General features: G+C 38.6%; 1 protein-coding gene across 1 annotated transcript in view; it reads right to left on the bottom strand.

Moving 5' to 3' along the window:
* The window catches only part of LOC138054023 (lambda-crystallin homolog), a 2,838-nt gene extending 833 nt beyond the window's left edge, over positions 1 to 2,005 (bottom strand). Inside the window, exons 1-3 of the mRNA XM_068900544.1 lie at positions 1,969 to 2,005; positions 1,705 to 1,869; positions 861 to 1,055 (exon numbers count right to left, since the gene is read on the bottom strand). Of these exons, the coding sequence (XP_068756645.1) occupies positions 861 to 1,055; positions 1,705 to 1,869; positions 1,969 to 1,971 (363 nt within the window). The 5' untranslated portion in view covers positions 1,972 to 2,005. The remainder of the gene's footprint in view (positions 1 to 860; positions 1,056 to 1,704; positions 1,870 to 1,968) is intronic.
* Positions 2,006 to 12,500: the final 10,495 nt, after the last annotated feature.

Genomic DNA, 12,500 nt, shown 5'->3' with positions numbered 1-12,500 from the left:
GGAAATAGAGGCTCCCCTCGATGTGCCCCTGATTTTAAAGACCAGCTGTCTACTTTACAATCCCAGCCGAGAAGTTCAACAAGGGAAAACCCTCATGAGCTTGTACTTGTGGTCAGAAAGGAACTTCAAGACCTCAGGGCCCACAATACATTGGGGTTCAGATGAAGGGAAATTTTGTCAGAGCCAAATGAACCTCAACTGCGTGCTCGTTCCAGTCCAACAAAACTAGCCGCACCATAAAGGGTGGTTTACACGTACGACTCAAGCATAAGCACGGAAGCAACATACGCAGACGCAATAGCGTTTTGATAATTGCTACCTTTTATTAGAACAAAAGATACTTATTAACAACAAGTTAATGCGCCTGCGCATGTTGCTTATGCTTAATATGCTTGCGTTGTACGTGTAAACCAGCCTTAAAAGGAATTTTTCTGCCCCTTTGCTTTTGATTCGAATTCACCGGAGAGTTACTAATGATCCTTGATAGCGAGAAAATTAATAACGCACGGAAATAGCAAACTATTTTTCAATGGCGACAAAAGTTACAATCGACCTTTTAAAACAAGACACAAAAACAACTGTAACACATTCATTTTCAATAAGTGAGATAAGGCATTTGCATGCCAGCGATCAGTATGAAATTTATGAATATCATTATTTATCCCGGTACATCATACTATCTGCAAATATTCACCTTTAATTATTAAAGATTGACGATCTTCTTGGGGATACCTAGAAAACTCACAGTCATAGTATGATTGGCAGTAAACAACATTGGTGTCTCTACATATTCTTAAAAATCTTGGATGGAAAGTAAGTACAATTTCATTCCCTGTCTGCAAAGTGGACCTGTTTTTTACCTCAACTAGTCTCCAGGCCTCCATGATTACAGCATATTGCAAACGATTCAAAAGGAATCCATTGACTTCCTTCTTCATAACTACAGGTGACTGTCCAATTTCTTTCATTAGTGCAACTGTCTCATCTATGGTTTTACTGTCTGTCCATGGTGCAGGTACAACCTCCACCAGTGGTACATAATATGGAGGGTTAATCTAAAGAATTGAAAAACAAATCTTCAAGTTAAAACTCCTCATGTGACTTCTTCACAAGTCACTACAACTATTTTTTTGTATATATGAATAAAGCAAAACAGCACTTGACGAATGAATGACTTGTAACTGCATCATCATCATCATGTCCGTCATCATTACCACCTCTTTAATTACCTAGCAAATATGTTTTAATTGTCTTTGTACAGTGTAAGTTGCTGCTTGTCCTCCTTTTTTATCATTTTGTGGCATTTGAGAAGAAATGAAGTTGTGGAAAAATCATCACGGAGTGCATCCAAATGTGTGGATTTAGTTTGACTGACAGTTAAGCTGACTGCAAAGGTACTGTAACTGTGATTTTGTCGAGAAATTGAAGGCCCGTAGAAGTGATTTTGCATGTGACTCTAAAAATGTGGTTGAGAAACGTCTTGTAATTGGATGCATCCCACCATGATCATCCTCGTCATCATCATTATCATCATCATCATCACCACCACAAACACTACATGTAGTAGCATGGCCACCATCATCATCACCACAATCTCACGTCACTATCACATGTGGTAATCAACATCATTAAACTCACTACTTAACTATGGACAAGTCAAGTTAGAATCATAAATTCTCTAGTGCAACTAGGAATTTTACTCACTGGATGGGCTACAATACATTGGTCACGATGCTTCAAAGATTCAGTGAATTTTGAGGGCACAATACAGGACGTAGAGCTTGCCAATATGGTCTCACAAGATGTAATGCAGTTGTCGAGGCTGTCAAAGACCTTCTTCTTTAATTCGAGATTTTCTGGGGTGCATTCCTGAAAGAGAAGAAAAAAACCTTTACTTATCTATTGATTACTGATAGGGAACCCTGTTACCTTTATTGGTGAATTTGCAAAGTCAAAAATTTCAGATACCATACAGTACAAAGAGGCAGTTAAAGGCCATGACAAGTTGTTAGCAATCTTCAGATTTGGCCTTGCAATGAGTAACAGGATGCTCAATTGAACCCATAACCCGTAACACCTGTCATGGGTGTCTCTAGTATGTGTTGTGTATCAGTTGGAAGTGTTATGACTGAAAATAGCACAGCAAATGGCTATTCAAAATTCTCTTGAGAGAGCTGAGTAAAAGTACAAGTTTTTCAAATCAACCTCTTGTGCCACAGCAAATCTCGTGCTGTCCAAAGCCTTCTAATATGGCCTGGCTAACAAGGAGATGGAGTTCAATTGCCACACCTCGTTTGACATTGAAAAATGCAAATGATTCCGCTTAATTTTGTATTCAGAGAAAATTTTGAATTTATTTATGATACAACGTGACATATTTTTCAATTACAAACTGGCACACAGTCTTTGGGTATTAAAAAAATGTGTACGTATTAACAATTATAATGATAATAATCCCTGAAAAGGATTGTGTTTCCTTTTAATGGGACAGCTTTACAGTGAGTGATTAACCCACTGACTCCCAGGGGTTCCCCATTGACGAGTAAAATCGTCTGGCGTTAGACAGAGTAAAATACTTAGTCTGGCCAGTTTCGGTCGGTTTGGACGTCAAAGGGTTAAAGAAACACAATACACAAGATTGTAATACACAAGAAATACACAAGATTGTGTATTAAAATACACTAAATCAATTTATTGACAATCACTGACCTACTAATTTTGGGAAAAGATTTCAGCCCAGCATTGTCACTGGCAGAAACCTACCAAGTACAGGATCGATCTTCACTCTGTAAGATTAGAGTGTGCACTATTATTATTGCAAAATGAATTATTGCAGCCTGAATGCCAGTTAATGCTTTCCATAAAATGAAAACAAAAGACTTCTAACTCTAAGAATTGTATTGACAAACAGGTGTCTGCCTGATCTCCGCTTAGAGCTTGCCGCTATTGTTGATGCTGGTATTCATTTTGTTAAGTCAACATACAGCCTTGAAGGTGACGGCCCTTGATATTTTCATACTATGAACATCTTTCAGCTTTTGCTCAACCATATAGGGGTAGGCCACTACCCTTGCACCTTGGCTGTTGCCAGAGAAATTGCCAATGATGATGCTGCCCTCCAACCTAGATTGATTGATCAGTCTGAGGGGCTAAATTGTGGTTAACAATAAATGTACATCAATACTGAATAATCCATTGCAGCAGCATGTGTTGCTCAACAGGTCCCTAGATATGTCAGATATGTCAGATATAACACCAGTCCTGAAGAGTCTACATTGGCTTCCAGTTGGTTTTTGAGTAAAGTTCAAAATCGCTTTACTAGTATTCAAAGCCCTCAAAAGGATGTGGCCATCCTACCTGAGTGGGTTGTTACAATCAAAGCCTACAATGTACATCACACTATTCCCTGCGTAGTAACAACAAAAACCTTTTGATTGTTCCTTGAACAAGATGCAAAACTTTTGGTGGCCGTGTATTTGCAGTGGCATACCGACGAACAATCTTCTTTTACACATTAGAGAGACTGAAAACCTCAAGATAATTTCAAAATAAACTAAAAACAAATCTCTTGAAAAATGTTTGTATTGAACACTAATATCCAAGGACACTTTTATTTTCATTTTACTCTTATTATAGACATTCATTAAATTTTCAGACATTTGTAATTAGGACATTTTAACAAAAAGTATTATAGTAGCATTATGACTTTTTACATATTTTAACTATTTAACTTCTTTTTCTATAAATTGTAAAGCGCCTAGAATTTTTATATGGGCGCCATATAAATATATTTATTATTATAATAATTATTATTATTTAAATAATTCTATAATGTTATAACTGTAAATTATGAGTAACGACTGTACATTGTGTGAGATAAATTTATGAATTGCATCCAAGAAAGAAAATTAACAGAAATTCAACTCAACTTAATTCAACTTAAAAAAGGTTGCCAGCTAAAAGAAGTTTCCTTACAATTCCTGTTGAAAGGGTCATCAATATCCATTGGCCTTGAAAGGGTCAAATAGTTTTCCTGTGAATGCACAATAACGTTTTTTCATAAACAATTTCAAGCATAATTTTTTTTTATGAGATTATCCAGATGGCTGCTTTATTAGAAGATGTACCCTGTACATGTAAAGCGATCTACACATCTGTCTAACAATCTATATAATGATTGATCAAATGTTTTGTCAGTAAGTGCATGCATGAACTGTATTTAATTACTACTTTCATCACTTTTTGTTACTGAGACTGCCAACAGAGACAGTATTTCCTGCTTGTTAATTGCATACAAAGATGTGAATTAAAGCTCTCTTGTTGAAAAAGTTAAGTGGCAGTCTCTCTAAAAGCGGTCCTCTCCACTTCGTGACCAAAAATAATTTTCCCTCATTTTTTGTCAGTGAAAAGGATTTGGCACATATATATAAAAACGCTATTTATTATTTTCCAGTTTCTTATTTTTGCTTTGCTACGAGGCAAAATTGAATTTTGGCGGAACTGGGGTTGCCGACCGTGATCAGAAAGGAAAAATTAACCGATTTTGTGAAGCGTGCTACGTCCCCTAAAATGCAGCTCACAGAATTTCGTTTTCATACAAATTCTAAGGTACATTCATTACTTAGACTGACGAAATATGGAAACTTTTCGGAAAATTCTAAGCTTACCAGAGAGGCTGGATGACACCCTACTCTGAGGCCTTTGTTCACCTACTAAAATTTAGCCAAGTTTGAGGAAGAAAATCTCAAAAGTTGGGTCTAAATGAAGGCTAAAAAGCAGATCACAGTAAATTTCTTACCTTAATAAACCGTTCCATAAGGTCAAACCGCTGGGTATCTCCTTGGATTGCACGCGACAACAGATTAAAATCTGCCACAATCAGTGTATTTACACAACTATCGCTGGTGTGAAAGTTCATTTGCATAACCCTTGCACTCGGTGAAAATATGTCTTCTGCCGTTCAGGTTAGTTTGTTGATCTTCTAAGTAGTGACAAAAAGCTTCCTTTAGTAAATGGATAAGCTGGAGATCCAGTTTTGAGGTGCAGGTTGCGTTAAAGTTGATCAATTCTCAAGACTTGCGAGATACTCCAAAAGTAAATAATGGCTGTCACTAATTAACCGTTGCCGTCGTCCTGACAAGCTCCTTTGGTACATTCTCCCACAGATCGACGGAACGCTAGGAGAAGATGAAAGTAGTAAGGTTTCATTTACCGTTTTTATGACAACTGAATCCTGTATTACTACTAGCCTAATGACTACTACTATGAACTTGAGCGTAAAAACAACAACAATGAACACTCGGCGGTTATCTCTGAGAGGTGAGTTCGTCAAGTGCACCTGAATGAACACGACAGGCTTGAATGGAACCATGTTTTGCCATGGTCTGTGCTTCTGTTTCATGCTTGATGGCTGCTTGTATTTTACAATCACCGCTTATGTAGCACTTAAAATGAACGTCGGGTCCGTTGATGCCACGAATGCAACACTAGCCGTATTTGTCATAATGTCACACAAGTTTTAACGTGACCAGTTACCAGCTATGGAGGATCCCCTGCCCTGCGCGCGCTGGCGTTGGTGAATAGATTTGTCAAGAAAAACTCGTTTCATTTCAATATTGAAATTGATAAACCCACCCATTGATTTAATTTTTGGACTTGTGTAATCCAGTCAGTATCACCGAACGACGACAATCATTACACCTTTTCGCTTATACTTTTCCTCAAAAAAAATATAAGGAGTTGCTGAAAATAGATATGTAACTGAAATTCTTTTTTTTTTTTTCTTTCCCGTTATCATGCGTTCGTTTTTCACAGAAAACCCAATGGTCGACCTATGAATAAAATGAAAAAACTCTAAAGATAGGACCAAAAAACTCAGCAGATGCTGAGAGAGCGATTTCTGGCTTTGTTGATTATAGGACTAGTACCCTACCGTTTTTTCTCCAGCAGGACCCAGCATTGTTGGCCATAAAACTAGTTTGTCTTTGATTTCTCAGGCTGGCGAAACAAATAGTTTAGTGATGGGACATGCCGTCTTACCTTGCTCGAAGGAGGGTGCCTGGGGGTACTCCCCGTATGGGCTATATAGGTACGTGCAGCCCCAAAGGGTAAGGCTTTCAGCCGTTTTGGTCATAAATAGTGTACAATTATCAACTTCTTTAAGCAGTAGGGCCCCTTGTTTCTGAGCGATCAGCTAAAAACTATGGGATTCAATGAATCACGATGCTCAAGGACACGTGCCATCATTTTGAAATTTCCAACAAATTTGGACATGTTGAAATAATGCTCATGTTATAAATTGATTCCGTGGCTCGTCATCATCAGCGCAGCTTCGAAAATTAGCGGTGTAACTGTTACCAAGGCTTTAAATTTCTGTTGAAAAAAAATACGGGATGTGGTGTGCGTTGAACTAAAGGCAAAAGGATTCAATTGCTTTTTTTTTACTAATTGCTCTTCGGGCAAACAGTCCTGTCTAGTGTTTGTTGTGAATATAACTCTGTATGAACACTACTTTTAATTCAGCGATGATAATGCTCGTGAAATATCAAAAAGGTGTTTTTCCTCGGCTATTATGATTTTTACAGACATCGTTAGGATAAGAATGACTCTGAGGTTAAGATTTTCTTTTCCAGATGGTCCGGATCGATGCGATATATATTTTAACGATAACTGCAGAAATCCTACCGCGCTCATTGGCTAATTTTCATTGTCAGTAAGCGAATAGACACATGAAACTGTAATTTGTGCAACACGTCAATTAGCGAGAGCGGACAATTTGACAATTTGTTATCGTAAAAAGCAATTTGACGTCAGTTTTTTAAAATAGCCCATTGCAGAAACGTGAGAGCACTGGGGCGAGTTTCTTATATTGATTAGATTGAAAATCTAAACATTCCAACCGAAAGGTTAACGAATGAAAAGCTACCCAACCAAGTTTGAAGTGGAAAATTGTCAAAATGGGAGCCTTGCAAAAGTTGCAAAATTCCACACAAACCCTTATAATTTTGTCGCCTGTCTACCCGATACATACAAACCCTCTATTTTGGGTGATATTTGGGGAGCTACCATTTTGCCATTTTCCTCCTCCAAAAACTTCTATTCTTGGTAAAGACTCTCAAATTTAGTTGATCTTTCATTTTTCAAACAAATGGAAAACAACCATACTCTTTCCCAGTCCTCTCACGTTTCTGCAATGGCCTATGCGTCTGTCCTGTTATTGACAACGAATTTCCTCATAATATTGTCAAATTAGTTGATCAATAACAGAAAAAACGCATGAAACGCTGACGTCAATATGTTAAATAACACATGCCAATCGTAGTGTATATTTCCCTCCCCGTTGCATAAGTCCCGTAACTAGTTTTATGACCAACTAGACCCTCCGTGAGGGTACACTGGGTTGCCTGTGGTACGTGCAGCGTTCCAGGCAAATTGTGACTGGCCCACGGGCCGATTACGGGCTTGCAAAAACAAAGCAAAAGGTAATTAAAAAACCATGTAATAAACTACTTACTAACCGAGCTAGCTCGAGCCGTACTGGGGAATATTGGCCCTGGGTCGTTTTTGTACGGACCTTGCTGCGCTCGGTCCGTACTGCCACGACCTCGGGCCAATATTTCCCTGAGTGGCAGTACGGCCCTCGCGCTCGGTTAGTAAGAAGTTATTAAGGGGTCACCCAGAAGTCATACCAGCAGAGGCCCTTTGGCTCACAGGTCCTCACACGTTCGTACGACGAAACAGATCCTTTTCTGAGGTTAAAAGCCTGGCTACTGGCCTAACTCTTTTTCCTACTTTCCCAACCGCGAGAAAACCGCGGAAAATCAGCCATCGCCAAAAAAATGTTTTTTTTTTCTCAAAAAATATTTAAAGTTAGGGGGAAAAGATACATCATTTTAAAGCTAAGAAAATAAGCTTTCCAACAGCATATAACTTTTTTACAGACAACTGAAACATTTTATAAAAGCGAAAGTTGAACGAAAAAATTTAAGAAAAATAACAGTAAAATATGTTTTCTAGGCAAAATTTGGTCATTTTAGCGTTGATTACGAATTTTCGGATGCAAAACTAATATTTTCTGCAATTTATCTGCTTTCTTGGACATAAATTCGACCGAAAACTGATAAGGCACGAATATTTTTAGATTTTTAGGAATAATAGATAACGTGGTTCAATGCGTAATGTGATAATGCGATAAAAGTGTCAAATTTGCGACCCATTGCTAACGGCAACGGAAGCGATCGCATTACGAATAATTAACCTCTGTTGCCAAAAACCACCCAAATAACCGGTCAGTGTAAAACGCAGACCGCAGACTGCAGACCAGGGATAAAATGCAGACTGAGGGTAAAATGCAGACTGCAGACTGCAGACTGCGGGTTAATAAAATAATAATGAAAAAAGAGTTATAAGAGTGTTAGTAGCCGTTTGTACTTTCACACTGAAACCCCAACACAGCTCCCATCGCTTTGGTTGCCCCACGGCATGTTTTAAATCCGGATTTTTATCGAACTCTGTAAGAATTGAAGCTGTTTGAATCCTTGTTGTTGTTGGAAAAAGGACAGTTTCGTTAAGTGAGTTGCTTTTAGGCAAAGAAGTCACCACCCCGTAATTCAACTGTCCATTTTGCTGCACTGAACAAAGTAATCGAGTAATTACCCAATAACTCAATTTATTTTGACACGCATGGCTACAGTACCAATTAACAAAGACAGAGATAACGTGGATTTTGCAACCATTTAACGTTTCAATTCAGTCGGCTTAAGCCAGTATGACTGAGGTGTAAAAATTTCTTATTAGGATCCTTTCATTCGCTTTCGTGTACGTTATGTTTATCCTTTAGTTCACAAGCTCGTTTGTTTTGCATCTGGAAGATGTAATTTTCAATTATAACCTCTCCCTAGGGGATATCACGCATAGCTTAACCAATGAAATCCCCGCGTCCTAATTGCTCGGAATACATGAAATTCTTTGTGCATTTCGTTGCACCGAAAAAAGACAACCGAGATTATTCAGGTATTCGAAGTAATAATTGTTGGTTTTTCGATCGATTTCCCTCGATGTACCGGTGTGACAAATAATTTGGAACATTACAATGCATCTGGAAGCGCAAAAACAAAGCACAGATGATTTCAACGCGTACAATCGCATCCCCAAAAGGTGCAGCGACCTGCAGTCATAATAATGTGAGTTGTTGACAGATGTAAAACAGGATTGTCTTTCAAACAATCTTTATTTTATCCTTATGACTGGTTTTTTTATTATTAATATTTATTTTACCCTCAGTCTGCATTTTACCCCCGGTCTGCAGTCTGCAGTCTGCAGTCTGCGTTTTACACTGACCGCCCAAATAACCGATTCTTCGACGGAAAATTCATCCCAGAGAATAAAACTATTCACTGGACATGTGATAAAGGTAGATATGTTCGAGCGAAAGCGAAAACAAGCGAATATTTTGACGGAAAACACAATAATGTGAGATCAAAGGAACATGTGGTGAAGACACGCAATTGCGGCATCGCTTCGACAATAATCTTACCTTTTCAGCGATTTTAACGCTTGAAATTCCATTCAATCCACCTTGTCTAGTCTTTGAATTCACTATTATCGCTGCCCTGCGAATCTTCAATGTTCTACATGCACACTTGGTAAAAGACGGCTCGACGGGCGACAGATTGTTGTCGATGTTGTCACCTGTCTTGTTCAGTATCCAATTGATTTGCCATTTTTGAGCTTCATAAGGGTATATTTTGTTCAAAGATCCACTAAAACTCCATTCGCGTTACATGACTTTCGACGCCATTACAGGTTAAGTTAATGATTCTACTGTGTCCACCAGAGAAATGTACGCATTTCCACTACCCTCTCGATCCTAAGAAAATACGCACAGAAGGCTCTATGCACAAAGACACCACTTACCGGGGGAGTGACAGGCAAGACTTTTACAGACACGGAAAAAAATAAAACGGAGAAGTTCTACCCATTTTCCAACTGGGATTGCCGTATACGGCAACCCAGTAGTCAGGAGAAAAAACGGTAGGGTACTTGTCCTATAAGCAACAAAGCCAGAAATCGCTCTCTCCGCATCTGCTGAGTTTCTTGGCCCTATCTCTTGATTTTCTTCATTTTTTCATGGGTCGACCATTAGGTTTTCTGTGAAAAACGAACGGCTGAAAACAGGAATGAAAAAAGTGAATTTCACTTGCATATCTACTTCGTCTGCTGCGTATATATTTTTTGGAGGAAAAGTAGGTAAAAATTGAAAAGCTGTAATTTGTCGTCGTTCGGTCATACTGACAGGATTACACTACTCCAAAAATTAAAGCAATGGGTGGGTTTATCTATTTCAATATTGAAATGAAACGAGTTTCACTTGAAAAATAAACATATTGATCGGCGCGCGCAGTGAAGGGGATTCTCCATATTGGTCACGTTACAACTTGTGTGACATTGTGACAAATAAGGCTAGTGTTGCATTCGTGGCATCAACGGATCCCGACGTTCATTTTATAAAGTGCTACATAAGCGCTGATTGTAAAATACAAGCAGCCATCAAGCATGAAACAGAAGTACAGACCATCAGTCTTCGAAAAACATGGTTCCATTCAAGCCTGTCGTGTTCATTCAGGTGCACTTGACGAACTCACCTCTCAGAGATAACCGGCGAGTGTTCATTGTTGTTGTTTTTACGCTCAAGTTCATAGTAGTAGTCATTAGGCTAGTAGTAATACAGGATTCAGTTGTCATAAAAACGGTAAATGAAACCTTACTACTTTCATCTTCTCCTAGCCTTCCGTCGATCTGTGGGAGAATGTACCAAAGGAGCTTGTTAGGACGACGGCAACGGTTAATTAGTGACAGCCATTATTTACTTTTGGAGTATCTCGCAAGTCTTGAGAATTGATCAACTTTAACGCAACCTGCACCTCAAAACTGGATCTCCAGCTTATCCATTTACTAAAGGAAGCTTTTTGTCACTACTTAGAAGGTCAACAAACTAACCTGAACGGCAGAAGACATATTTTCACCGAGTGCAAGGGTTATGCAAATGAACTTTGACACCAGCGATAGTTGTGTAAATACACTGATTGTGGCAGATTTTAATCTGTTGTCGCGTGCAATCCAAGGAGATACCCAGCGGTTTGAACTTATGGAACGGTTTATTAAGGTAAGAAATTTACTGTGATCTGCTTTTTAGCCTTCATTTAGACCCAACTTTTGAGATTTTCTTCCTCAAACTTGGCTAAATTTTAGTAGGTGAACAAAGGCCTCAGAGTAGGGTGTCATCCAGCCTCTCTGGTAAGCTTAGAATTTTCCGAAAAGTTTCCATATTTCGTCAGTCTAAGTAATGAATGTACCTTAGAATTTGTATGAAAACGAAATTCTGTGAGCTGCATTTTTCACTGACAAAAAATGAGGGAAAATTATTTTTGGTCCCGAAGTCGAGTGGACCGCTTTTAAAGAGACTGCCACTTAAATGGCTGATCTATTAATTAAAATGTCATCACAAAAAACATGCTTCCTTTTTTGCAGAGTCCATTCAATACAGTCAGGTTTTTAACTATAGAAATGTCTGTTGAATATAAAGGTACTTTTTACATTAAATGTTGGAGAAAATTTAAAGATGGGGATTTGTCCTCTGCTTTAAGGCTGGTGTCTGCTTAATACAGGTTTGACTGTATTAATTGTCAATTTGAATACTGGACAGAAAGAGCTGTCAGACATGGAGGGAAAAAAACAGATTAGAGGCATCAATAAGGGTGTAAACAGGCACAGGGATTTTAAAAAGGAGAAATTTTATATTAGGTGCAGGGATTGCATTGTGGAATTGGAGGCTTCTGAAGATGCCTAGACTGCTAGCAGTCCCATCCTGGATAGTCGAGAAGCAAGAAAATCAGAGAGCGCACAGCGTGGCGAGACTGGAGCAAGGGGAAAACAAGAAGAGATTGGCCAGCTCCCCCTCCAAACATTTGCTGCAGCATTTTATGCACCTTAATTCTTGACTATCCAGAAAGGGACTGATGATAGAAGAAGCCCAAGGGGATGGACTTAAATAAGGCCATAGATGAGAAAACTGCACTGTGATAGGTAACAACATTTTCCCTTTCAAATAATAATAATTAGTACACCTGTATATACTCACTCAGTGATCTTGGTGTCTCAAGCAATCTGATTGGTTCGCTATCTTGGAGTAATTGAGCATTATGCACTGACCCTACGGAGTGAATAATGCTTGATCCAAACAAAACAAAATGGCCGGCGTAAACTCCCCAGCATTTATGAATCGGAAATATTGAGAATACAAGATGATGCTGTGCTACAGAAGACAAAGAAGGCCACAAAATTTGGCCTGAAAGTTTTCAAAGGTATTAAGAGAAGAGTTCATACTTTTGCCAACCAGTGTTTGACTTCGTTTTTCCAGATAATTATTGCTGAAATTAAACAATCTTCACGCCAATAATTTGTTTTACTCGGAGTAATTCTCTCTTGTAGGGCTGGTCGCC

The sequence above is a fragment of the Montipora capricornis genome, chromosome 6 (assembly GCF_036669925.1).
Source record: "Montipora capricornis isolate CH-2021 chromosome 6, ASM3666992v2, whole genome shotgun sequence".
Classification (NCBI taxonomy): Eukaryota; Metazoa; Cnidaria; class Anthozoa; order Scleractinia; family Acroporidae; genus Montipora; species Montipora capricornis.
The sequence above is the reverse complement of the archived record's forward strand: the minus strand, read 5'-3'. Positions and strand labels throughout refer to the sequence as shown.